At 41.7% G+C, this 26,442-nt stretch overlaps 1 protein-coding gene across 1 annotated transcript; it reads left to right on the top strand.

Annotated features, from left to right (window-relative positions):
* Positions 1 to 26,432, top strand: LOC120062245 (electron transfer flavoprotein-ubiquinone oxidoreductase, mitochondrial-like). The gene is made up of 13 exons (XM_039012070.1): positions 1 to 226; positions 2,639 to 2,791; positions 7,349 to 7,578; positions 12,084 to 12,165; positions 12,313 to 12,431; positions 12,741 to 12,818; positions 13,082 to 13,228; positions 13,409 to 13,549; positions 13,894 to 14,037; positions 15,430 to 15,598; positions 15,942 to 16,124; positions 16,351 to 16,572; positions 25,850 to 26,432. The coding sequence occupies exons 1-13, from the start codon at positions 196 to 198 to the stop codon at positions 26,011 to 26,013; spliced, it is 1,863 nt and encodes a 620-aa protein (XP_038867998.1). The 5' UTR covers positions 1 to 195; the 3' UTR covers positions 26,014 to 26,432.
* Positions 26,433 to 26,442: the final 10 nt, after the last annotated feature.

The following is a 26,442-nucleotide window of genomic DNA, read 5'->3' as shown; positions in this document are numbered from 1 at the left end:
ACGTGCCAGAACATTGAAGCATATGCGCACTGTGCGGAGTTACGGACAACTTCAATGGTCTGTTATGAGACGAATTTTATTGTCCCAACAGACTTGCATGATCATTGGGGTGGCTGAGCTGCAAGAGCCCTTTGTCAGTACCTAAAGAGGACTGCTGCTAGCTAGTTAACTAGCAGTAGCTGACCAACTCATACGATGTTTCCAGCTAGCAGATATTCAGTTCAAGGTAAGTTAGGTAACCAGCTATTCACACGCCTGTCATTTCCCATATGTTCTCTGTCTTGCCTTTTGACACTTATTGGTTCACCTATTTTGTAAATGATAGTTATCTATAATTTGAGAGTGGCATTGGCTAACATTTACTTAGTAAATAAGGTTGACATTAGCTTTGTGGAATCTTGAAACGGTAGCTCCAGTCTAGCACCTTTGCTCGGTTTGCTAAGCTAGTTAGCTAAGCTAAATATAGGGCAAAGTTGAAATCAAATACTGTTATAATATAGGTCACTAACGATTGTCCTTTGGTCAGCCAATGTTAGTTTAGTACGTGCAAAAATACATTAAGTATTTTGTACGTTTTTAACTAATATTGAACTAAACTAATATCATTAGTTATGCACTTTCAAAAGTAATTGGATGACTATCTTAGCTAGCTAGCTAGCTTGACCGTGAGTGTCAATATTGACAGTTGTGACGTCTCATGGCGTCAATCTACTGACAAGCCAAGGCACGAATCATTTGTTTGTCTCGGGAAAGCTAGCCGTATTTGTTGACTGCTATAGGTGATAACGTAATTAACTGGCTGATACCAGTACTCTTTTGCTGACAATCTCATGACCTAAATGGACGTGGGTTACATGCCTATTGACAATTGCACATCAGTGGTGGTTGGTACCGTTCAAAATTAGGGAGGACAAAATAACAAGTATATGGCCTTATTTCTATTATAGCATATTGGATAACTGTCATTCATACACTGTACCATTCACCCAGCTCAATCTAACATAGATGGGTTCACGCTTCTACGGGACACTAGAATTTGCCCTATACCCATCATGAGGTTGCTACAACCTAGCCTACAAATGAAAGTTAATAATGTAGGTGCACAGTTCGAGAGACAAATTGGATTAATCAAGATGACATAGTGAAACTTACAATACCGACCTTGCACACTCTTGCCTGCATCAAGCTGATCAGGGGTGTAATCATTAGTCAAAAATCAGAGTTTGTATTGATTAATTCAGGTAGGTCCCTCCCTGTTTCATTCCATTTAAGAAACGTTTTGCAACAGAATCAGCCGAATGAATTCCCCCCAGATCACCTGCACACACAGTTCACTCTCATAGCAGCCACAAAGCATGCATCAACATCACTTTGCTCGTTGTTTAATTCCTTTTCACATTTACGCGCTCTTCTCCTCTCACCTTTTCCCTTTGCTTGTGGACTTCAGTGCACAACACAACCGCTGTCTGTGACCAGGTGCAAAAACCTCTCCAAGCCAAACCTTCATACCATAACCGCTACTTAGCCTACATCGATGTTACCATATTAACATCTAACATGTAGTAAACCCACAAAACATGTGTACAATCATGCAGTACAGTGTACAGCAAGTAGTTTAGCAGTTACACCAGCGGACCCCAGTGGCAATAAATTTATAAAACCGAAAGCTTAACTTGGAAGAGTTGCAGTGGTGGATAGCCTTAGCCTACAAGCTAACATAAATAACATTCCTCTCTTTTTTCAGTCAGGTTGTTGAGTAGGCTAAATTAGCTGCATAACCTAAGTAAGTAAAAGGTAAACTAAGAAGAGAAGAAATACAACAAAATATAGCCCTGCTGCTTCTCATTAATTTTTGAAGAAATGAATTTGTTCAACTGTTAAGCTATTGTCTTTCTCTCTCTGAGTCAACTACTCCCCGCATTATATGCACTGCCGCGTTAGCTAGCTGTAGGTTATGCTACTACTATATTAATTATCTGATCCTTTGATTGGATGGACAACATCAGTTCATACTGCAAGAGCTCTAATAGGTTGGAGGACGTCCCCCGGAAGTCGTTTATAATTACTGTGTAAGTCTATGGAAAAGGGATGTGAACCATGAGCCTCCTGGGTTTTGTATTGAAGTCAATGTAATAGCTGCCCACCGGCTACACCATGGTGCTACCCTAGAGGCTGTTGAGGCTACTGTAGAACTTAATTGCAAAACAGGTTTAATCAGTTATTTGGTGACATGAATATATTTACTATAGTTTTATCTAAAAAGGATCACTTTTTTAAAAGTTTCACTATTTTTATGAAATTTGCTGAGTAGGATGGTCCTCCCCTACCTCCTGATAAACCTCCACTGCTACATACGCCCATACAAATCTCATAGGCTGCTACGCAGAAGAATAGTGACACGTTCAGTTGCAATGTATTGTACAGCGTAACAGTTCTGTATGACTCCAATAAAACTTCCATAATGACTTGAGTCATCAAGATAGCCGTAAACAAAGTCATGTCTTGAGTGTCCTTTTTACTGTCTGTCTGTACTGTGCATAAGGTAACTTGTGTACACACTCTGAAGGTATACAGTAGGACCTAACCTTATCAGCTTCCTCCCAGTCGGCACTGACCGGATCTGCCTTGTTCTTTGCAGCCCAGAGGTGTATACGAGCATTGAAAACAGTGCAAGCGGAACATGCACCTCCACAGCACTACATGTGGAGACGGAATTGCTCGTCTGCAGTGATGCCTCGCATAACATCACACTACACAATCTTCCCCAGGGACAAAGACCCACGATGGGAAGGTACTGTGTAATCCTCCTCACCCTTGGCACACTGTCTGAAATGGAATGCATTATATTATGCAAGACCCAAACACCTTTGTTTTTCTCACAACCTCTCTCAACCTTTCTGTTACTAGTCCAACGCTCTAACCACTAGGCTACCTGCCGCACTCTACATTTGCAAACATTTTCTAAAAGCCTGTTTTCACTTTGTCATTATGGGTTATTGTGTGTAGATTGAGGAAAATGTATTAAATCTTTTTAGAATAAGGCTGTAACTTAACAATGTGTAAAAAGTGAAGGGGTCTGAATACTTAATGAATGCACTGTATATAGTATTTTCAAAGATTATTTATATAGGTCTACTGATTTAATCCAAGTGTTGACAATGGAGTAATCAACTGCTGCTTTCTGCGTAGCAAAGCCCATGATTAACACCTGCTTCATTTTTCAGTCATACCTATTATTGCAGATAGCTGAGAAAATGCCTCTTAAAAGGAAGCTTGAAGCCTTTGGAAGTCGGTAGACTCTTACAACTTCTTCTTAAAGAATCTTGTAAAACAAGTTTAACATTTTATTTTATTAATGACATACTGCAATTCAAAGAGTTGCAAACACTTGTTAATTATTTCACTAATTTAACTGATATCTTATCACCTATGGACCCAGAACTTATTTGAGCATTTGTTCTGTTTATTTTAGAGACCCATTTGAGAAAGTGCCCATCACATAATTACCTGGCCAAGGCTTTTGACTCTGTCAATCACCACATTCTTATTGGCAGACTCGACAGCCTTGGTTTCTCAAATGATTGCCTCGCCTGGTTTACCAACTACTTCTCTGATAGAGTTCAGTGTGTCAAATCGGAGGGCCTGTTGTCCGGACCTCTGGCAGTCTCTATGGGGGTGCCACAGGGTTCAATCCTCGGGCCGACTCTCTTCTCTGTATACATCAATGATGTTGCTCTTGCTGCTGGTGATTCTCTGATACACCTCTACGCAGACGACACCATTCTGTATACTTCTGTCCCCTCTGGACACTGTGTTAACTAACCTCCAGACGAGCTTCAATGCCATACATCTCTCCTTCCGTGGCCTCCAACTGCTCTTAAACACAAGTAAAACTAAATGCATGCTATTCAACCGATCACTGCCCGCACCTGCTCGCCCGTCCAGCATCACTACTCTGGATGGATCTGACTTAGAATACGTGGACAACTACAAATACCTAGGTGTCTGGTTAGACTGTAAAGTCTCCTTCCAGACTCACATTAAGCATCTCCAATCCCAAATCAAATCTAGAATCGGCTTCCTATAGCGCAACAAAGCATCCTTCACTCATGCTGCCAAACATACCCTCGTAAAACTGACCATCCTACCGATTCTCGACTTCGGTGATGTCATCTATAAAATAGCCTCCATCACTCTACTCAACAAACTGGATGCAGTCTATCACAGTGCCATCCGTTTTGTCACCAAAGCCCCATACACTACCCACCATTGCGACCTGTACGCTCTCGTTGGTTGGCCCTTGCTTCATACTCGTCGCCAAACCCACTGGCTACAGGTTATCTACAAGTCTCTGCTAGGTAAAGCCCCACCTTATCTCAGCTCACTGGTCACCATAGCAGCACCCACTCGTAGCACGCGCTCCAGCAAGTATATCTCACTGGTCACCCCCAAAGCCAATTCCTCCTTTGGTTGTCTTTCCTTCCAGTTCTCTGCTGCCAATGACTGGAATGAACTGCAAAAATCTCTGAAGCTGGAGACTCATCTCTCCCTCACTAGCTTTAAGCACCAGCTGTCAGAGCAGCTCACAGATCACTGCACCTGTACATAGCCCATCTGTAAACAGCCCATCTATCTACCTACCTCATCCCCATACTGTATTTATTTATTTTTTGCTCCTTTGCACCCCAGTATCTCTACTTGCACATTCATCTTCTGCACATCTACCATTCCAGTGTTTTAATTGCTATATTGTAATTACTTCACCACCATGGCCTATTTATTGCCTTAACTCCCTTATCTTACCTCATTCACTCACTGTATATATACAGTGGGGCAAAAAAGTATTTAGTCAGCCACCAATTGTGCAAGTTCTCCCACTTAAAAAGATGAGAGTGGCCTGTAATTGTCATCATAGGTACACTTCAACTATGACAGACAAAATGAGAAAAAAAATCCAGAAAATCACATTGTAGGATTTGTAATTAATTAATTTGCAAATTATGGTGGAAAATAAGTATTTGGTCACCTACAAACAAGCAAGATTTCTGGCTCTCACAGACCTGTAACTTCTTTAAGAGGCTCCTCTGTCCTCCACTCGTTACCTGTATTAATGGCACCTGTTTGAACTTGTTATCAGTATAAAAGACACCTGTCCACAACCTCACAGTCACACTCCAAACTCCACTATGGCCAAGACCAAAGAGCTGTCAAAGGACACCAGAAACAAAATTGTAGCCCTGCACCAGGCTGGGAAGACTGAATCTGCAATAGGTAAGCAGCTTGGTTTGAAGAAATCAACTGTGGGAGCAATTATTAGGAAATGGAAGACATACAAGACCACTGATAATCTCCCTCGATCTGGGGCTCCACGCAAGATCTCACCCCGTGGGGTCAAAATGATCACAAGAACGGTGAGCAAAAATCCCAGAACCACACGGGAGGACCTAGTGAATGACCTGCAGAGAGCTGGGACCAAAGTAACAAAGCCTACCATCAGTAACACACTACGCCGCCAGGGACTCAAATCCTGCAGTGCCAGACGTGTCCCCCTGCTTAAGCCAGTACATGTCCAGGCCCGTCTGAAGTTTGCTAGAGAGCATTTGGATGATCCAGAAGAAGATTGGGAGAATGTCATATGGTCAGATGAAACCAAAATATAACTTTTTGGTAAAAACTCAACTCGTCGTGTTTGGAGGACAAAGAATGCTGAGTTGCATCCAAAGAACACCATACCTACTGTGAAGCATGGGGGTGGAAACATCATGCTTTGGGGCTGTTTTTCTGCAAAGGGACCAGGACGACTGATCCGTGTAAAGGAAAGAATGAATGGGGCCATGTATCGTGAGATTTTGAGTGAAAACCTCCTTCCATCAGCAAGGGCATTGAAGATGAAACGTGGCTGGGTCTTTCAGCATGACAATGATCCCAAACACACCGCCCGGGCAACGAAGGAGTGGCTTCGTAAGAAGCATTTCAAGGTCCTGGAGTGGCCTAGCCAGTCTCCAGATTTCAACCCCATAGAAAATCTTTGGAGGGAGTTGAAAGTCCATGTTGCCCAGCAACAGCCCCAAAACACCACTGCTCTAGAGGAGATCTGCATGGAGGAATGGGCCAAAATACCAGCAACAGTGTGTGAAAACCTTGTGAAGACTTACAGAAAACATTTGACCATTGCCAACAAAGGGTATATAACAAAGTATTGAGAAACTTTTGTTATTGACCAAATACTTATTTTCCACCATAATTTGCAAATCAATTCATTAAAAATCCTACAATGTGATTTTCTGGATTTTGTTTTTCTAATTTTGTCTGTCATAGTTGAAGTGTACCTATGATGAAAATTACAGGCCTCTCTCATCTTTTTAAGTTGGAGAACTTGCACAATTGGTGGCTGACTAAATACTTTTTTGCCCCACTGTACTTTTTGTATTCTTTTTGTTCTACCCTATTATTGACTATGTTTTGTTTATTCCATGTGTAACTATGTTGTATGTGTCGAATTGCTATGCTTTATCTTGGCCAGGTCGCAGTTGCAAATGAGAACTTGTTCTCAACTAGCCTACCTGGTAAAATAAAAAAATAGATTTTTAAATTGAACCTTTGATTTATTTATTAAATAAATTAAGTAAATAGCCAAAATTCTGTTTTGATAAACTATTTGAAGATCAAACATAATTGTGTCAATTCATATCTTGCAGTAAAATACTTTAATCTCGAAGACAGGTTAATGTACAACACATTTAAATAAAAGTTTAATGTTCTCTTACTTAGAAAATAGTCCTGATCTTCAAGGCCTAGAAAATTATATAACAATACACTGAATTCATAAATTTTCGGTCATTTAAATTATAAACACAATACCACAACTAATGTGTCCAATGAGGGAGGTAAACTTAATAAAGTGTTAAATAATCGCTTTGTATTTCAGATTGAATCACGGCATTCGAATGTACCAGAGGCCACGAAAAATAGAGCTTGTTCGGCAATCCTGGGGGATCCTGGCTGTCAACTTTTTATATTTGGCTGGCTACTCCATGTGCTTGTGGAAAATACTAGTTGTCCTTCAATGTGCATCTATGGGATGCTGTTGCAAATTAACACTGATGTCAAAACTACAAGTTTCTACTTTTGACATTCAGATAGTACTACATACTAATATTCCAGTTTGTTTTTATGGAGGCTTGTGTAACCTTGCCCGAGACCTGAAGATTTGTGTGATCTCCCCCAAGCTAATGACTAGGCTGTAGCTCAGTGGGCTAGTACATTCTTGTGCTGCTCAGACGACCGAGGTTCCAAACCCACTTGGTGACACATACCTATTTGTGTGTGGCATTTTGTTTCTGTCCAGGTGTGGAGATGGCGCGGTTTGCTGACGAGGCTGATGTGGTGATAGTGGGAGGGGGTCCCGCGGGGCTGTCTGCAGCCATCCGGCTGAAGCAGCTGGCCAAAGAGCAGGAGAAGGAGCTGCGTGTGTGCCTGGTGGAGAAAGCGTCTCAGATCGGAGCACACACCCTCTCCGGGGCCTGCCTGGAGCCCAGCGCCCTCAACGAACTCTTCCCAGACTGGAAGGAGAGAGGGGTATGTTAGTGTCATCTCGTGTGTGTGTGTATAGGCCCTATACAATCTGTCTCCAGCTTCAATTGTTGGGACATTCAGAGACCTGTCCCCAACGTTGTATCTGTTAGGCTTGGGCGGTATACCATGCAATGGTTTTTCAACATTGTTGAAACTATTTCCTTTACATTTTGTTTTATAAATGTGTATATTTGTAGCTACTTTAAGTAAATACCTGCAGTCAACTTGTGCAATACATTAGGAGATAAAGAAGATTGCGTTAATTTGGATTTTTTTCATTATGAAGCTTACATGTAGTCCCCAGTCACGTTGTGTTTGTTTACAAGCACACAACAATGAGAGACCGGCGCCTTGAGTCACTCACTGTTGTGTAGCAGTTACAGTATGGAATTCACAACTAAATGTTTGCCAGCTAGATACAGTGCATTCGGAAAGTGTTCAAACCCATTGACTTTTTTCCACATTTTGTTACAGCCTTATTTATGAAATAGATTTTTTTATTTTTTTATTCCTCAGGCTACACACAATACTGCATAATGACAAAGCAAAAACAGGTTTTTAGAAATGTTTGCTAATGTATTAAAAATAACTCAAATCACATTTACATAAGTATTCACACCCTTTACTCAGTACTTTGAAGCATTTTGGCAGCGATTACAGCCTTGAGTTGTCTTGGATATGATGCTACAAGCTTGGCACACCTGTATTTGGGGAGTTTCTCCCATTCTTCTCTGCAGATCCTCTCAAGCTCTGTCAGGTTGGATGGGGAGCTTCGCTGCACAGCTATTTTCAGGTCTCTCCAGAGATGTTCGATCAGGTTCAAGTCCGGGCTCTGGCTGGGCCACTCAAGGACATTGAGACTTGTCCCGAAGCCACTCCTGCGTTGTCTTGGCTGTGTTCTTAGGGTCGTTGTCCTGTTGGAAGGTGAACCTTCACCCCAGTCTGAGGTCCTGAGCATTCCGGAACAGGTTTTTATCAAGATTCTCTCTGTACTTAGCTATTCATCTTTGCCTCAATTCTGACTAGTTTCCCAGTCCATGCCGCTGAAAAACATCCCCACCCCACCCATGCTTTACCATTGGGATGGTGCCAGGTCTCCTCCAGACATGACGCTTGGCATTCAGGGCAAAGAGTTCAATCTTGCTTTCATCAGACCAGAGAATCTTGTTTCTCGTGATCTGAAAGTCCTTTAGGTGCCTTTTGGCAAACTCCAAGCGGGCTGTCATGTGCCTTTTACTGAGTAGTTGCTTCTGCCTGGCCACTCAACCATAAAGGCCTGATTGGTGGAGTGCTGCAGAGATGGTTGTCCTTCTGGAAGGTTCTCCCATCTCCACAGAGGAACTCTTGGAGCTCTGTCAGTGAACATTGGGTTCTTGGTCGCCTCCCTTACCAAGGCCCTTCTCCCCAATGGCTCAGTTTGGCTGGGCGGCCAGCTCTAGGAAGAGTCTTGGTGGTTCCAAACTTCTTCCATTTAAGAATGATAGAGGCCACTGTGTTCTTGGGGACCTTCAATGCTGCAGACATTTTTCAGTATCCTTCCCCAGATCTGTGCCTCGACACAATCCTGTCTCTGAGCTCTACAGACAATTCCTTCGACTTCATGGCTTGGTTTTTGCTCTGACATGCTCGGTCAACTGTGGGACCTTATATAGACGTGTGTGTGCCTTTCCAAATCATGTCCAGCCAATTGAATGTACCACAGGTGGACACCAATCAAGTTGTAGAAACATCTCAAGGGTGATCAATGGAAACAGGATGCACCTGAGCTCAATTTCGAGTCTCATAGCAAAGGGTCTGAATAGTTATGTAAAAAGGTATTTCTGTTTTTTTTTTAATATAAATTTGCAAACATTTCTAATAACCTGTTTTCGCTTTGTCATTATGGGGTATTGTGTGTAGATTGAGGGGGGGAAATTAATACATTTTAGAATAACACTAATGTAACAGTGTGGGAAAAGTGAAGGGGTCTGAATACTTTACAACTGCACTGTATGTCTACAGAAGTAAGACATCCTGCTTCTATTGCCTGTTTGAGTGTTTGTTTAATAGCCTACTGATTTCCGTGAGCACCAAGCCTCACGCAACCACATGTAGGATAAACAATTTCACAATCGACTGTTTTTCATCTTTGTTATGCTGTAATAAAGGCTTTACACTTTTCTTCCGTTAGAACAGCCTCTCTGGTATTACTTGTAATTAGCTTTGTGTTTACACTGTTCCAAAGGTCAGAAAAATAATAATAATAACCCTCCTTGTTATTATTACTATTATGATCATTATAATAAGTCATATCATTATTATTAGTAGACTTATTATAGCAGTCTTGTATTACCACCATCGATCGAACTGTAGGCCTAAGGGCGCATCCTGTGTTATCTTAATACCGTAACTTAGGCCTATATTTCATTACTTGGGCTACTGTATGAACCAATCATTAATTTGTTCAAGTCATCACACGGCATACGAGTCATTCATGATTTGAAATGCAATCAAGCATTTTAGTTTTAAAATAAAATAACCACAACATTTTGGGGAATAATTAGCTGTAAACAATGAATAAACAGTTCCATTTTGGCAGTTGCTTTCACGAATGCTTGCGACTGATTAGTCTTTGCTGTAATAAAGGCTTTACAACAAAAAAAAACATTACAACAGACTCTCTAGTACGCTTATCATTTATTTAGGGTTGACATTGTTCTAAACAGTCAAATTATATTGTTCCTTAACTTATTTTTCTTGATCTCCAGTATTTTCCACAACTAGTCAAATGTATTCCACACATCTGACTTCCCCTCCATGTCCTGAGCAACGAGTAAACAAACATTCCTCTGTTTCGAGTTGTCCTCCGCATCCATTTTGCTGTCACGTGTTAATGTGTTCAGAGTTTGTTATAACCATTTTTATGATGTGCTATAGGTCAGGCCCTATTGGTCACGTGCATGTGATGCATACATGTGTCATGGAAAGAGAGCAAGAGTTAAGGTAGTAGGGAATGTTTTTCCTTTTAACAAATGAGGGATTTCCGTAACAGAACTTTTCAGTCAGAAATGGCTGTAATTTTGTTGCCGCTTCAGCAACACGGACAGCGTGATAAACACTGTTGATGTTCGGTGGTGGTCGCTGCAGCAGGGGGGAGTGAAAAACAACGGGTATTAGTCGGTCACTAGCTGTCTTTAAAAAATAAGTGTATATACAGCGCAGCAAGTCTAAGCCCAGCCCGCACAATCAAATCAATTGCGGTCAGACTCCCTCTAGTTATTTGTGTGTATTAATTATTTCATCAAACAGTGCGCTTAAAGCATTAGACAAGCTCAGTGCATATAGTTGATTAGATTAAAACCCATAGGATGTGTCTATATATGGAAAAATACACTGGAAAAATGTTGACCAATCTATTCGTCGAAAGAACAGACGACTCTTGGTCGACCAAGATTTTTTTAAATTGTCTGGGACAGCCCTACTCTACTCGCTTGCTTGCTTGCTCATGTGTGTATTCCTTATTCTGGGTAATGGAGATGGGCAGCGACATCAATAATTACCTGGCAAGCCTTTAGGGCTATCAGGCAAACTTACTTTACTGGTGACATGCACCCAGGGCAAATTTGAACATTTCTGCAAAAACTTTGATCTATGTGCTAATATTTGGATTTTCCTTACATTATTCTGTTTAGTTATAGCAGAGTTGGAGTCAGTGGGCCATACACATTCATGAATTGAATTACACTCCTGTGGAGATGTGCCCTATCTAGTTCTACTGAGAGAGGGATAGATTTATAAATTAAATGCACTCCCATCTGAGGGCTGCTTCAGCAGGTCTGTTGAAAATGTTCAAATGTCATTCAGAGGAAAGGGGCATCTTCACACTGAGTTCACTCTGCAGGAGTTTCTTTCCACTGAGAGAGATTTCAAATGAAATGGTCCACAACTCTGCTCTCTATTATTTAAGTATTGAGCACGTCAGTCTAAGAAAAGTTGCCAGTCTAAAGGTTGCCAGTCTATGGAAAGGTTGTGAGGGAAATATGCAGCATAATTCGCAGATACACACAGGATATGGACCTGGCATATTCTTTGTTTTATTTTTTTAGTCTCAGACATTACATTTAAGTAATTTAGCAGATGCTCTTAACCATAGTGACTTACAGGAGCAATTAGGGTTAAGTGCCTTGCTCGAGGGCACATCGACAGATTTGTCGGCTCAGGGATTCGAAACGGCAGCCTTTCAGTTACTGGCTCAACGCTCTTAACCGCTAGGCTACCTGCCGCCATACCTAACTGCAGACGTAACTATCACAGACATAACGTTGAGAGTACATCACAGTCCTAGACAACACTATGATACGTCTGCAGTTAGGTATGGCGGCAGGTAGCCTAGCGGTTAAGAGCGTTGAGCCAGTAACTGAAAGGCTGCCGTTTCGAATTTCTTCTTCCTCCCTTACATAGGGAACATCTTGCAAGCAACACCTAGGCAAAAAATAAAGTGTTCTGTTATTTGTGTACTCTTCTCTTAGGCACCCTTGAACACACCAGTGACCGAGGATTTATTTAGTATTCTAACCGAGAAATATAGAATCCCTGTCCCAATGTTGCCAGGTAAAGTCACATGCATGTTTTACAGGACATCTTTTCAAATGACAACTCTAGCTTGTCACCTGTAAGCTCTGTCCTAAACATAAAGCTATTATGGTATGTGCAGTCTTTGTTTTTCATTCTATTAAATTTTTTAATTTTCCCCCACAGGTCTGCCCATGAACAACCATGGGAACTACATTGTGCGGCTGGGTCACTTTGTACATTGGTTGGGAGAGCAGGCTGAGGAGCTGGGAGTGGAGATATACCCTGGCTACGCTGCTGCTGAGGTGAGCACCGCCCACCATTCATGACAATTTCAGAAAACACAGGCCATCTTACTAATATTGGCGTGATAATTACCATTGACAAGCTACATTGATCTTTCCTGGAACGTCAGCTTTTTCTCAGTAAACATTTACATAATTGTATGCCTTTGACCAGATATAGACTGATATTTTGAGCCAGCTCCCTTTTCATGCCTGAGATCGGATTTCACTGATGTGTTGACGTATCGTGACTGGCTTTCATTGATCGTGTTTGCTTGAGGTATCATTCTACTTTCAAAAGTGTTTTAAATTTCAGATTTTGTTTTTAAGGTTTTGTTTCATGAAGATGGAAGTGTGAAAGGAATTGCCACCAATGACGTGGGCATCGCTAAGGATGGTTCGCCAAAGGTAAACTTATGCAGATTTATGTCAATAAAATGGACTCATCACTGTACGGAAAGTTTTAAGTTATTTTCCTTGGACAAAGTACAAATGTTTTTCTCCTATGTATGGTCATTTTGTACAGTATAGAGTTTGACTGTAAAAACTGAATTTTATAAAAACGAGGAAGAATCAGCACTGAATAGAATATAATTTGTTTTATGAAAGCGACAAATAGCCTCATCCCTGGTATATCAGAATAAAATGTTCCTCTCAATTTGCCTCTGCAGGATGTGTTTGAGAGGGGGATGGAGCTCCATGCTAAAGTGACCCTGTTCGGAGAGGGCTGCCACGGCCACTTGGCCAAGCAGCTCTACAGGCAGTTCAACCTCAGGGAGAACTGTGAACCACAGACCTACGCCATTGGCCTGAAAGAGGTAAAATCCCAAAGCAACTGTATTTGGAACGAATAAACAAATAATCTGTTTTTAATCAGTCATACAATACAGATATCATAATGTAACCAAATCAGAATGTCATATTCATTACATTTTTGTCATTTAGCAGATGCTTTATGCACAACGACTTACATGAATGTTGTTTTTCTGTCTAACCAGCTGTGGCTGATTGATGAGAAGAAGTGGAGGCCGGGCAGAGTGGAGCATTCGGTGGGCTGGCCGTTGAACAGGAACACGTATGGCGGCTCCTTCCTCTACCACCTGAACGAGGGCGAGCCACTGGTGGCCTTGGGCTTTGTGGTGAGTCCCGGTTATGGCAGCCATTTTGGCTCCTTGCCATTGATGTCAACTGCCAAACTACCAGTCATGCTAACACTTGGAAACGGTTTAAACACTAAATGAAATAACATTTGTTAAACTGAGGTCAGTGTATGACAATGCACTATACTTCTACCCTTCTCTTTATCCAATTGGCTTTTTAAGGGGATGCTTGTCAACTTATCTTGTGAAGCTTCATTAGGCCAGCTTGGGCCTAAAGGGACGACTTGAGATATGTGATAACTCAAACTTTTATGAAGATCATACATTGAGGTCAATGACTGATTGTATCAAAATCGTAATGCTGTGTATTTCCCCACTTCCAGGTTGGTCTTGACTACACCAACCCCTACCTCAGCCCCTTCAGAGAGTTCCAGCGCTGGAAGCACCATCCCTTCGTTGCCAAGACCCTGGAGGGAGGTAACAGAATTGCCTACGGAGCCAGGGCGCTCAACGAGGGAGGCTATCAGGTGTGTGTATTTTTTTTATGTACTACTCAAAGGTATGTGTGTGTGTGGTTCTCTGCCAAGGTTTCTGTTAGCCAATAATAGCCAGCTTTTCGGTGATAAATAAAATTGGCGCCGGCAAATTGCCCTGGAGAAGAAAAAAAATCCTATTGCGAAATAATGCTTTTTAACCTATTGATGGAAATACATTTGACTGGTCATGCTTATCGTCCTATAGGTTAAATGCATAATTAAATGAGCGTATGTACAGTATGTATGTATCTTATTTATCACATGCATATAGATACAGAGCCTTTGAGTGTAAAATCTGTCAGACAACGCGAGAGCAGCTGCTACAGCATCTCAAACAGCAAATGCATAGACAACGGAAGGCAGCCTTCATCAGATCGTCACACACCACTTTGCAATGAGCTGGAGGCAGTATGCATTTTGAAAACATATACTTAATTGTTTGAAACCTGAACGTTTTACTACATATTATGAGGCATGTCTTACCTTGCTTCAAGGTAGCCTAGCCAAAATCAGACCATATCCGTGGAGGCAATTATTTTTTATCAACTTTCTCTCATTGGCTACTGGACAAAGGCAAAATCCTAGTCATATTAGCAACCCATATTAGAGCTCCCCTCTTTCAACACTTCAAACAGATATTTTCATCTTTGTCACATGAAACCGCTTGCATATGTGGTGCACTTTCACAATGGTGTTTTCCAATGAATTGCATTATGGAACAAACATTCGCGCGTTGCCTTACTGCCTTGTGCGCATCGCTACGTTTTATGTAAAGAAATGAACAGTTTATCAACATTTTAAGCTAAACATTCAGATCTGTTGCATCAGACTCATTGCTTTTTAAGGTTTATTTGTATGTAGCCTAGGCCCACTGGTTGCATGAATTTGAGATCTATCGTCCCACAACTGTTCCAGAGTCAGTTTGGAGTAGGCTGTTTCTTTCTCGAAAAGCTGACCAATACAATAGGTAAACTTTTCTACTATGGGGGATAGTAGATTGACATAGGCTAGTGATTTTGCTGTTCGTAACTCATCTTGTTGGCTGAGGAAAAGTACACGTGGAGAGTTATTCTAACATCTTCAAAATGCACATCTGAATTCGGTAAGAAGGACCACACATTGTTGCATCCTCGACTTGCATGTTCTTTTTATAATCTAAATGGGATTTCTCTCATTCTGAGCACCATGGATGGAAACCCTAATCAGGAGGGGTAAATAAAAATGCTGTCCTGCGCCACATTTTCGTAACGTTAATGTGTGTCTCGGTATCAAAAATGGGAAATACGTGAATCTTAGGTCAGGTTTTCCACTGGTTCTTATTCCATGAAAGCATTTTACCATTACATTCAAGATTATAATCTTTACCTGTCTTCCTCCATCCAGTGCCTCCCTAAAGTGACATTCCCTGGGGGGATGCTTATCGGATGCAGTCCGGGCTTCATGAATGTACCAAAGATCAAAGGCACCCACACGGCCATGAAGAGCGGCATGCTGGCCGCAGAGGCCATCTTCCCCAAAGTCACAGCCGAAGACCCAGCATCTGAAACGGCAGGTAGGTTAAACCAGACCAAAACCTTTTCCTTTCATTTAAATGCTCCCTCACACACACACAACTCTGTGAAGCCAAAGGCACATTTCTACACTATAAAATATGCAATGAATACACTATTAAAGAGTGTAATTTGTTGAGACATTTATCGCTAATGCTAATCAGGGGGGGGGGGAATATGTTAATTGCTTTTCTCCAGTGTGTCATTTTTGTATGTAAATTTATTTTATTTTATTAAAAGAAAAACACAAAGTAAATGAGCAATTTTAATTTGTGGGTGCAAGATCATCTCTAACATTTTACTGTCATCTGAATACAATTATACTTCTTTTCATTTGTCCTCCAGGACTTCACATACCGGAGTATGAGGACAATTTGAAGAAGTCTTGGATCTGGAAAGAGCTGTACGCAGTGAGGAACATCAGGCCGTCGTTTCACAACTACTTTGGACTGTACGGGGGCATGGTCTACACTGGTGTCTTCTACTGGATACTTAGAGGGAAGGAGCCATGGACACTGAAACATGCAGGTACAGCATATTGATGCATATGCATAACAGCATATTGTATGACGTATTCATCAGGAAAGATGGTCTGTTTCTGTTTTAGCCTAGTTCTTATTGGACAAGGCAACAACTGTTTTGCTATATGCACATCAAAATCATGCACTCATGCTGAGAATTGCTTTAAGGAACAAACCAATGTTTTATCTGGCCTGCAACCGAGGTTTGATAACTCCCAACTCTTTTACCCTAGGCTTGGACTCAGCCCAACTGAAACCGGCTAAGGAGTGCACGCCCATCGAGTACCCCAAGCCTGATGGCAAGCTGAGCTTCGACCTGCTCTCTTCTGTGGCTCTGAGCGGTACCAACCACGAGGGGGACCAGCCCCCCCACCTCACCCTGAAGGACGACAGCATCCCTGTGGCCAACAACCTGGCCATTTACGATGGGCCCGAGCAGCGCTTCTGTCCAGCAGGTACCACTGATGCACAATTACAAATCCATCCTTAGCCCATACAACATAGGCACTTAATTTAGATCTGAAAGGGTTGGATAGGTATAAGCAATAGGTCATTATCATTAAAACGTTACAATACAGTGCAGAGCACTGGCTGCTGGGGGGCAAGGAGACCCCCAGCTCCGCTAAAATCTTTGACAATTATGCGTCGTTTTCAAGGGATTGTTAAATGTTATAGCTACCTAGCCAACTATTTGGCTTTAATATAGTCACCTCTCGAAGAGCATAGTCAGACTACACTTTTCTGATTCTTCCACATCGGTGCTTTTTATGATCAGTAAACATTAATTGATCATGTCATTTCAGATATGTGAGGATAGCCTATCTATTGGCATGTAGCCAGCTAAGCAAACAATGTGTCATTTAGTTGCTTCATCAGATTAGGCTGTTGAAAAGAGCTTGACATCGGCAAGTCCTCGTCCTAGTAAAGTTGTCAGTCGGACTACTGTCATCACCACTATAGATGGCTATATCCAAATATTGTTCGATTTGCTTGCCATCTTGTTAATCCCCTGAAAGTTGGCTTGTTAAGAGATGTGATCTGTTATTAGCTAGCTAGCCAATTTGACGTGGTCTATCAATCAATGTAGACTATCATGTCTGTCAGCAGCAATCGTGATTAACCCTCGAGTCATTTTACGCGGCCTTGCGGAAATCAAATTAGCATAAAAACATCCCCATAAAAATCTCTGTTTTAAGCTAAAGATATATTTTTTGCATGGGCTCAATAGAACACATCGGTGGTGAAAAGTGACTCCCTTATGGAAAGGTGAGACTCTTACGAATACCTACATGTTTTACTCTACGACCCCCACAAGCGTCACGGGACTCGTCTGAAGTTGGTACCGCCGATCTGCCAACTTCTGTCTGTAGCGTCCCAACAGTTTGGGCTACACACTAATATGATCCCTCTATAGAAAGGTGAGTCTTTCACGGACACGTACATGTTTTGCTCTAGGACGCCCACAAGCCTCGCCAGAAGGTAGCCCAGTACCAGTTAGAAAATGAATGGCAGTATTTATGGAAGTAGTTTAGTGGATAACAAAAGGGTTGTGTCTCTTCTTTTTCTTCTTATCTCTGATATAGGACAAACACTTTAAAACAAACTTCCCTTTGATTAATATGTTTAGCCAACTGTACAAAGTTTCTACTGGTAGCTTGCAAAGTAAACATTATCAGCTAACAGTACATCGGCAAATGTGCCCTTCTGCTGCTCGACAGGCAGAGCCCAAAAAGCTTGGGAAATTAACCTAAACCACTCGTCAATTATAGTTCACTTTTATTTTAAATCCCTCAAATATCCAATTAATGGTGTCCAATATTGAGCGAGAGAGAGGCTACCCTCGCGTATCTGAAATCACATGATCAATTGATGTTTACTGATCATGAAAAGCATCCAGTTAACTGCTGTATAACTCAAGCTAAATGTGTGCAATTGTTTTGCATGGAATAATCAGAAATGTGTAGTTGTGACTATGCTCTTCAAAGAGGTGATGATATTACAACCAAAATAGTTAACATTAATTTAAAACTTCTTAGGGATCAAATCCCATTAACGGGATCGATTTGACAACAGCCAGTGAAAGTGCAGGGCGCCAAATTCAAACAACAGAAATCTCAAAATAAAAATTCCTCAAACATACAAGTATTATACACCATTTTAAAGATAAACGTATTGTTAATCCCACCACAGTGTCCAATTACAAAAAGGCTTTACGGTGAAAGCATACCATGCGATTATGTAAGGTCAGCGCCTAGTCACAAAAAACATACAGCCATTTTTCCAGCCAAAGAGAGGAGTCAAAAAAGCAGAAATAGAGATAAAATGAATCACTAACCTTTGATTATCTTCATCAGATGGCACTCATAGGACTTCATGTTACACAATACATGTATGTTTTGTTCGATAAAGTTCATATTTATATCCAAAAATCTCATTTTACATTGGCGCATTATGTTCAGTAATGTTTTGCTTCCAAAACATCCGGTGATTTTGCAGAGAGCCACATCAATACAGAAATACTCATCATAAACGTTGATGAAAGATACAAGTGTTATGCATAGAATTAAAGATATACTTCTCCTTAATGCAACCGCTGTGTCAGATTTCAAAAAAGCTTTACAGCGAAAACACACCATGCAATAATCTGAGTACAGCGCTCAGCCACCAAAACAAGCCATACAGATACCCGCCATGTTGTGGAGTCAACAGAAGTCAAAAATAGCGTTATAAATATTCACTTACCTTTGATGATCTTCATCGGAATGCACTCCCAGGAATCCCAGTTCCACAATAAATGTTTGTTTTGTTCGATAAAGTCCATATATATATGTCCAAATACCTCCTTTTTGTTTGCGAATTTAGTACACTAATGCACAAGGTTACAAAGTCCAGACGAAAAGTCAAAAAATGTCCTTTACAGTTTGTAGAAACATGTCAGACGATGTATAGAATCAATCTTTAGGATGTTTCTATCATAAATCTTCAATAATATTCCAACCGGACAATTCCTTTGTCTTTAGAAAGGAAAGGGAACGAAGCTCGTGCTCACGGCTGCGCGCGTGACTAAACTAAAGGGTTTCAGCCAGACCCCTTGTTGAAACAGCTCTTATTCGCTCCCCTTTCACAATAGAAGCCTGAAACAACGTTCTTAAGACCTGTTGACATCTAGTGGAAGCCTTAAGAAGTGCAATCTGACCAAATTTACACTGTATATTGGATAGGCAATCACTTGAAAAACTACAAACCTCAGATTTCCCACTTCCTGGTTGGATTTTTCTTAAGTTTTTGCCTGCCATATGAGTTCTGTTATACTCACAGACATCAATCAAACAGTTTTCTATCCACAGACATCATTCAAAGAGTGTTTTCTATCCAAATCTACTAATAATATGCGTATCTTAGCTTCTGGGCCTGAGTAGCAGGCAGTTTACTCTGGGCACGCTTTTCATCCGAGTGTGAAAATACTGCCCCCCAGCCCAAAGAGGTTAACAATTCCTTGAAAACAGCATGTTTTTAAGATTGCTGTGTAATACTACTGTGGTGCCTTCAGGCATTGTGAGAGATAATAATCTGTGCAGCGCGACTGCAATGAAAACGACCTGGAACGTGCCCAATAGCTCCACCTAGGAGGTATGGAGCTAGGCCAGGGATCTCTGTGGAATTGAATATTACTGTCCACTAAAAGACCTGGCCCTCCATCAATAAAGCGCAAGCACACCATTGCCGCTTCCAAGTGCTGTCATTGCCTGCACGACCAGTATGACTCAAGACATTGATATTGATCAGCACAGCCAGGTTTATTCTCTGGAAGTCTCAATAAATTATCAGAGTTATATATATTTGTGAAATGGACATATAACCCATTACTGCTACTAAGGCAGAGATGTAATGCATGCAGTATGATTGATTCGACATGCAGACAACTGTTAGAAAGCAGTCTTCTCCACAGATGTCTGGCCCAAATACTGTCCCTGAACTTGTGATTTATTTTGCATCTCTTTTAAGGGTTTCCATCCATAATATAACTATTACATACATTGTTGAACTTGACATTTAAAAATGGGTGGTAATCTCATGGATAATGGTTAGGGACACATAATGGCTGTTTGGGAGGACTGCACTGCACACACCAATCATGAATCTGGCTGCATAGCTATATTCACAAATCTATCATTAAAACTTCTCTAGGGTAGGGGGCAGCATTTGGAATTTTGGATGAAAAGCATGCCCAAATTAAATTGCCTGCTACTCGGGCCCAGAAGATATGATATGCATATAACTGGTAGATTTGGATAGAAAACACTCTAAAGTTTCCAAAACTGTTAAAACCGTGTCTGAGTATAACAGAACTGATTTGGCAGTCGAAAACCTGAGAAATCCATTCAGGAAGTAGTTTTTTTGTTGTTTTTTTTAGTTTTCCATTCAATGCCATTACAGTATCCATTGACTTAGGACTCAAATTGCAGTTCCTATGCCTTCCACTAGATGTCAACAGTCTTTAGAAATTGTTTCAGGCTTGTATTCTGAAAAATTAGGAAGTAAGAGCAGTCTGAATGAGTGGACCCTGCTGTGTCACAGAGCTTTTTCATGCGCGCGACCGAGAGAGTGCCTTTCATGTTTACCGTTTATATTGACAACGTTATTGTCCGGTTGAAATATTATCGATTATTTAGGCTAAAAACAACCTGAGGATTGAATATAAACATCGTTTGACATGTTTCTAGGAACTTTACGGATACAATTAGGATTTTTTGTCTGCCTGTTGTGACTGCGTTTAGCCTGTGGATTACTGAAGAAAACGCGTGAACAAAACGGAGGTTTTTGGATATAAAGAGAGACTTTATCGAACAAAAGGAACTTTTATTGAGTAAATGAATGTCTTCTGAGTGCAACCATATGAAGATCATCAAAGGTAAGGGATTCATTTTCTCTCTGTTTCTGACTTGTGTAACTCTTCTACTTGGCTGGTTACTGTTTGTAATGATTTGTCTGCTGGCCTATGTTCTCAAATAATCGTACGGTATGCTTTCGCCGTAATGCATTTTAAAAATCTGACACCATGGTTGGATTCACAAGAAGTTAATCTTTAAACCTATGTAAAATGTTTTGTTTTCTGAATTTTTATAATGAGTATTTCTGTATTTGAATTTGGCGCTCTGCAATCTCACTGGATGTTGGCCAGGTGCTAGCGTCCCACATACCCTAGAGAGGTTTTAACCTACACTATATGTACAAAAGTATGTAGACACCCCTTCAATTTAGTGCATACGGCTATTTCAGCCACGCCCGTTGCTGACCGGTGTATAAAATCGAGCACACAGCCATGCAATCGCCATAAACAAACATTGGCAGTAGAATGGCCGTCATAGGATGCCACCTTTCCAACAAGTCAGTTCATAAAATGTCTGCCCTGCTAGAGCTGCCCCAGTCAACTGTAAGTGCTGTTATTGTGAAATGGAAACGTCTAGGAGCAACAACAGCTCAGCCGTGAAGTGGTAGGCCACACGAGCTCACAGAACTGGACCGCCGAGTGCTGAAGTGTGTAAAAATCGTCTGTCCTCGGTTACAACACTCACTATCGAGTTCCAAACTGCCTCTGGAAGCAACGTCAGCACAAGAACTGTTCATCAGGAGCTTCATGAAATGGGTTTCCATGGCCGAGCAGCCGCACACAAGCCTAAGATCACCATGCGCAATGCCAACCGTCGGCTGGAGCGGTGTACAGCTTACCGCCATTGGACTCTGGAGCAGTGGAAACGCGTTCTCTGGAGTGATGTATCACGCTTCAGCATCTGGCAGTCCAACGGATGAATCTGGGTTTGGCGGATGCCAGGAAAACATAGTTGTCACTATGCCCCAATGCATAGTGACAACTGTAAAGTTTTTCATGGTTCGGGCTAGGCCCCTTAGTTCCAGTTAAGGCAAATATTAATGCTACAGCATACAGCGACATTCTAGACAATTCTGTGCTTCCAACTGTGGCAACAGTTTGGGGAAGGCCTTTTCCTGTTTCAGCATAATGCCCCCGTGCACAAAGCGAGGTCCATACAGAAATGGTTTGTCGAGATCGATGTGGAAGAACTTGACTGGCCTGCACAGAGCCCTGACCTCAACCTCATCGAACACCTTAGGGATGAATTGGAATGCCAACTGTGAGCCAGGCCTAATCGCCCAACATCAGTGCCCGACCTCACTAATGCTCTGGAAGCAAGTCCCTGCGACAATATTCCAACATCAAGTGGAAAGCCTTCCCAGAAGAGTGGAGGCTGTTATAGCAAAGGGGGAACCAACTCCATACTAATGCCCATGATTTTGTAATGAGATGTTTGAGCAGGTGTCCACATACTTTTGATCATGTGTATGTAGTATCAGGAAAGTAAGGAGTGGCCTTTCTTTGCAAACCCAGGTTCATTGATAATCAAATATGAGTCACTCGAGAGCAGACCTACAGTAGTAGATAAAGGTATTACACGGAACCCAAACCGGCTGTGCGCGTTCGCCATCGTGCATACATTTTATTTTATCCCCCCATACCAAATGCAATCACGACACACAGGTTAAAATATCAAAACAAACTCTGAACCAATTACATTAATTTGGGGATGGGTTGAAAAGCATTAAACATTTAACAAAGAAGGGCCAGAAGTATACAGAATGGTGTCGTCTGCGTAGAGGTGGATCAGAGAATCACCAGCAGCAAGAGCGACATCATTGATGTATACAGAGAAGAGTCAGCCCGAGAATTGAACCCTGTGGCACCACCATAGAGACTGCCAGAGGTCCGGACAACAGGCCCTCCGATTTGACACACTGAACTCTATCAGAGAAGTAGTTGGTGAACCAGGCGAGGCAGAGAAACCAAGGCTGTTTACTCTGCCGATAAGAATGTGGTGATTGACAGAGTCGAAAGCCTTGGCCATGTCGATGAATACGGCTGCACAGTATTGTCTCTTATCGATGGCAATTATGATATTGTTTAGGACCTTGAGCGGGGCTGAGGTGCACCCATGACCAGCTCGGAAGCCAGATTGCATAGCGGAGAAGGTACAGTGGGAATCGAAATGGTCGGTGATCTGTTTGTTAACTTGGCTTTTGAAGACCTTTAGAAAGGCAGGGTAGGATAGTTATAGGTCTGTAGCAGTTTGGGTCTACTGTCTCTCCCTTTGAAGAGGGGGATGACCGTGGCAGCTTTCCAAAATTTGGGGATCTCAGATGATACGAAAGAGAGGTTGAACAGGCTAGTAATAGGGGTTGCAACAATTTCGGCAGATACTTTTAGAAAGGGAGGGTCCAGATTGTTTTGCACGGCTGATTTGTAGGGGTCCAGATTTTGCAGCTCTTTCAGAACATCAGCTATTTGGATGAAAGATAAATGGGGAGGCTTGGGCGAGTTGCTGTGGGGGGTGCAGGGCAGTTGACCAGGGTAGCGGTAGCCAGGTGGAAAGCATGGCCAGCCGTAGAAAAAATGCTTATTGAAATTCTCGATTATCGTAGATTTATCAGTGGTGACAGTGTTTCCTAGCCTCAGTGTAGTGGGCAGCTGGGAGGAGGTGCTCTTATTCTCCATGGACTTTACATTGTACCAGAACTTTTTTGAGTTTGTGCTACAGGATGCAAATTTCTGTTTGAAAAAGCTAGCCTTAGCTTTCCTAACGGCTTGTGTTTATTGGTTCCTAACTACACTGAGAAGTTGCATATCACGGGGGCTATTTGATGCTAATGCAGTACACTACAGGATGTTTTTGTACTGGTCAAGGGCAGTCAGGTCTGGAGTGAACCAAGGGCTATATCTGTTCCTGGTTCAAAAAACTTTGAATGGGGCATGCTTATTTAAGATGGTGAGGACGCCACTTTTTTAAAGAATAACCAGGCATCCTCTACTGACGGGAGGAGGTCAATATCCTTCCAGGATACCCGGGCCAGGTCGATTAGAAAGGCCTGCTCGCTGAAGTGTTTTAGGGAGCGTTTGACAGTGTTGAGGGGTGGTTGTTGGACCGCAGACCCATTACAGATGCAGGCAATAAAGCAGTGATCGCTGAGATCTTGGTTGAAGACAGCAAAGGTGTATTTGGAGGGCAAGTTGGTTAGGATGATATCTATGAGGGTGCCCGTGTTTACGGATTTGGGGTTGTACCTGGTAGGTTCATTGATAATTTGTGTGAGATTGTAGGATGGCCGGGCTGTTAAGCATGTCCCAGTTTAGGTCACCTAGCAGCACGAGCTCTGAAGATAGATGGGTGGGCAATCAAATCACATATGGTGTCCAGGGCACAGCTGGGGGCAGAGGGTGGTCTACAGCAAGTGGCAAAAGTGAGAGACTTGTTTCTGGAAAAGTGGATTTTTAGAAGTAGAAGCTCGAATTGTTTGGGCACAGACCTGGATAGTATGACAGAACTCTGCAGTAGATTCCCACTTCGCCCCCTTTGGCAGTTCTATCTTGTCAGAAAATGTTATAGTTAGGGATAGACATTTCTGGGTTTTTGGTGGTCTCCCTAAGCCAGGATTCAGACACGGCTAGGACATCCGGGTTGGGGAGGGAGGCTTCTAATGTTAACATGCATGAAAGCAAGGCTTTTACGGTTACAGAAGTCAACAAATGAGAGCGCCTGGGGAATGGTAGTGGAGCTAGGCACTGCAGGGCCTGGATTAACCTCTACATCACCAGAGGAGGAGTAGGATAAGGCGCAGCCGGTTTGGGTTCCGTGTTAGGGTTGTGTCAATTCGTTTTTCTTAAAGGGGAATGTAAACAATAGGCTTTAGAATACCAGGTAACGGTAAATTGCCATTATTGCATCCCTGGCAAGATTTTCCCAAAAATGTCAATCACAAAACTGTAAGACCATGAACTCTGTGCATTGAGCTAAATTTGCTGGTGTCGGACCATATGAAAAGATGATACACGTTTTGAAAGCTGAGAAACAGCCCTTCCAAATGATAGGGCATACAATAGCACCACATACATCACATGGTGTAATCAGTCAAGAAAAAACACTTGTGAAAATGTGTTTCTATGAAAAACACATTTCCCACACTTCCTAATGAAGAGCGCATATTGAGTCTTATTTTGTAAGGTTTGAAATCAGAATAGAAATACATTTAACTGTGAATGGGTTATAGCAGTTTTAGTGAACGGTGGTATTTTTGTAATGTTCTTTTATCAGACACTTATCTGGATTGTATATTATATTATACCTGCACTAAAACATATTACAAATGGTATTTAGTCTTACATATACAGTATGATAATCAGACATAAATGATATAATATTAATCAAGAACTCTGAGGCGAATACATTCTCATTAAAACCTTAAAGTACAAGTTACATTGAACATTTTAATTAAAATAAGGTATAACAATAATTGGCATTTACAACTTCAATTTCTTCTGTACATACTTTACACTAGGCCTATAGCCTAATACCCGAATCAGAATAGGAAGAAATGTAAAAGCATGCAAGGGAGACTAAATGACCATTGAAAAATTTAGCTACTGGGTGAAGACTAGAATCCCTTTACTAGTGTAATGTCTGCAGTGAGTCACATTTACTGGAGTTCCACAATCTAAAAAAAAGTGGCCCCTACGATGCATAACTGCTTGGCCTTGCATTCTGGTGCAACACAAACATCCTATTTTCTATCTTTCCTGTAACAATTAAATGTACAGTGGATGGAATACATCTCTTTGCTTCCTGTTTCCATTTGAATGATGCCCTTCTTTCCCCCTTTTACTAGGTGTATATGAGTACGTTCCCCTTGAGACTGGAGAAGGTATGAGGTTGCAGATCAACGCTCAGAACTGCGTCCACTGCAAGACGTGTGACATCAAGGACCCCAGCCAGAACATCAACTGGGTGGTGCCCGAAGGCAGTGGAGGACCAGCCTACAACGGATTGTGATTTTATTTTCCTCCCTTTTTATTCAGGCATATCACAAAGCAACAATTGTAGCATTGAGATCAGAAAATCTAGACCCTCTTAGTTGAGGTGGCTGCAAAAACACATTCAGGGCTTGCTGCCAAGACAGCTTGTAGAATACTATACTGTGTGCCTAGATATGAAACTGAATGTCACCATATTCTTTCAATATGGGAATTGTAAAATGGTTATAAAACAAGTGGCTTTGGTTCATGTATGGTGTTCTGAATAATGCACGTTATAAGCAGAAAGCTGCATTGACATAACTTCAAAATAGACTAACTTAAATTCATTAGCTATTGCAGGTACAATTTGCAACAGCGTATGATCTGAGAGATACTGTGTGTACATAATGACATTAGTGGTGAAAATGTATGTTGGTGAATAAACATTTGCCATGCCTCGGTGTCA

Source organism: Salvelinus namaycush, chromosome 17, assembly GCF_016432855.1.
Source record: "Salvelinus namaycush isolate Seneca chromosome 17, SaNama_1.0, whole genome shotgun sequence".
In the NCBI taxonomy this organism is placed as follows: Eukaryota; Metazoa; Chordata; class Actinopteri; order Salmoniformes; family Salmonidae; genus Salvelinus; species Salvelinus namaycush.
The sequence above is the reverse complement of the archived record's forward strand: the minus strand, read 5'-3'. Positions and strand labels throughout refer to the sequence as shown.

Coding starts and splice junctions, on each gene's coding strand:
- LOC120062245 (XM_039012070.1), top strand. CDS start 196: ATGTTTCCAGCTAGCAGATATTCAGTTCAAG. Junction 2,792..7,348: donor CAAAGACCCACGATGGGAAG/GTACTGTGTAAT, acceptor GTTTCTGTCCAG/GTGTGGAGATGGCGCGGTTT. Junction 12,819..13,081: donor CTAAGGATGGTTCGCCAAAG/GTAAACTTATGC, acceptor TTGCCTCTGCAG/GATGTGTTTGAGAGGGGGAT.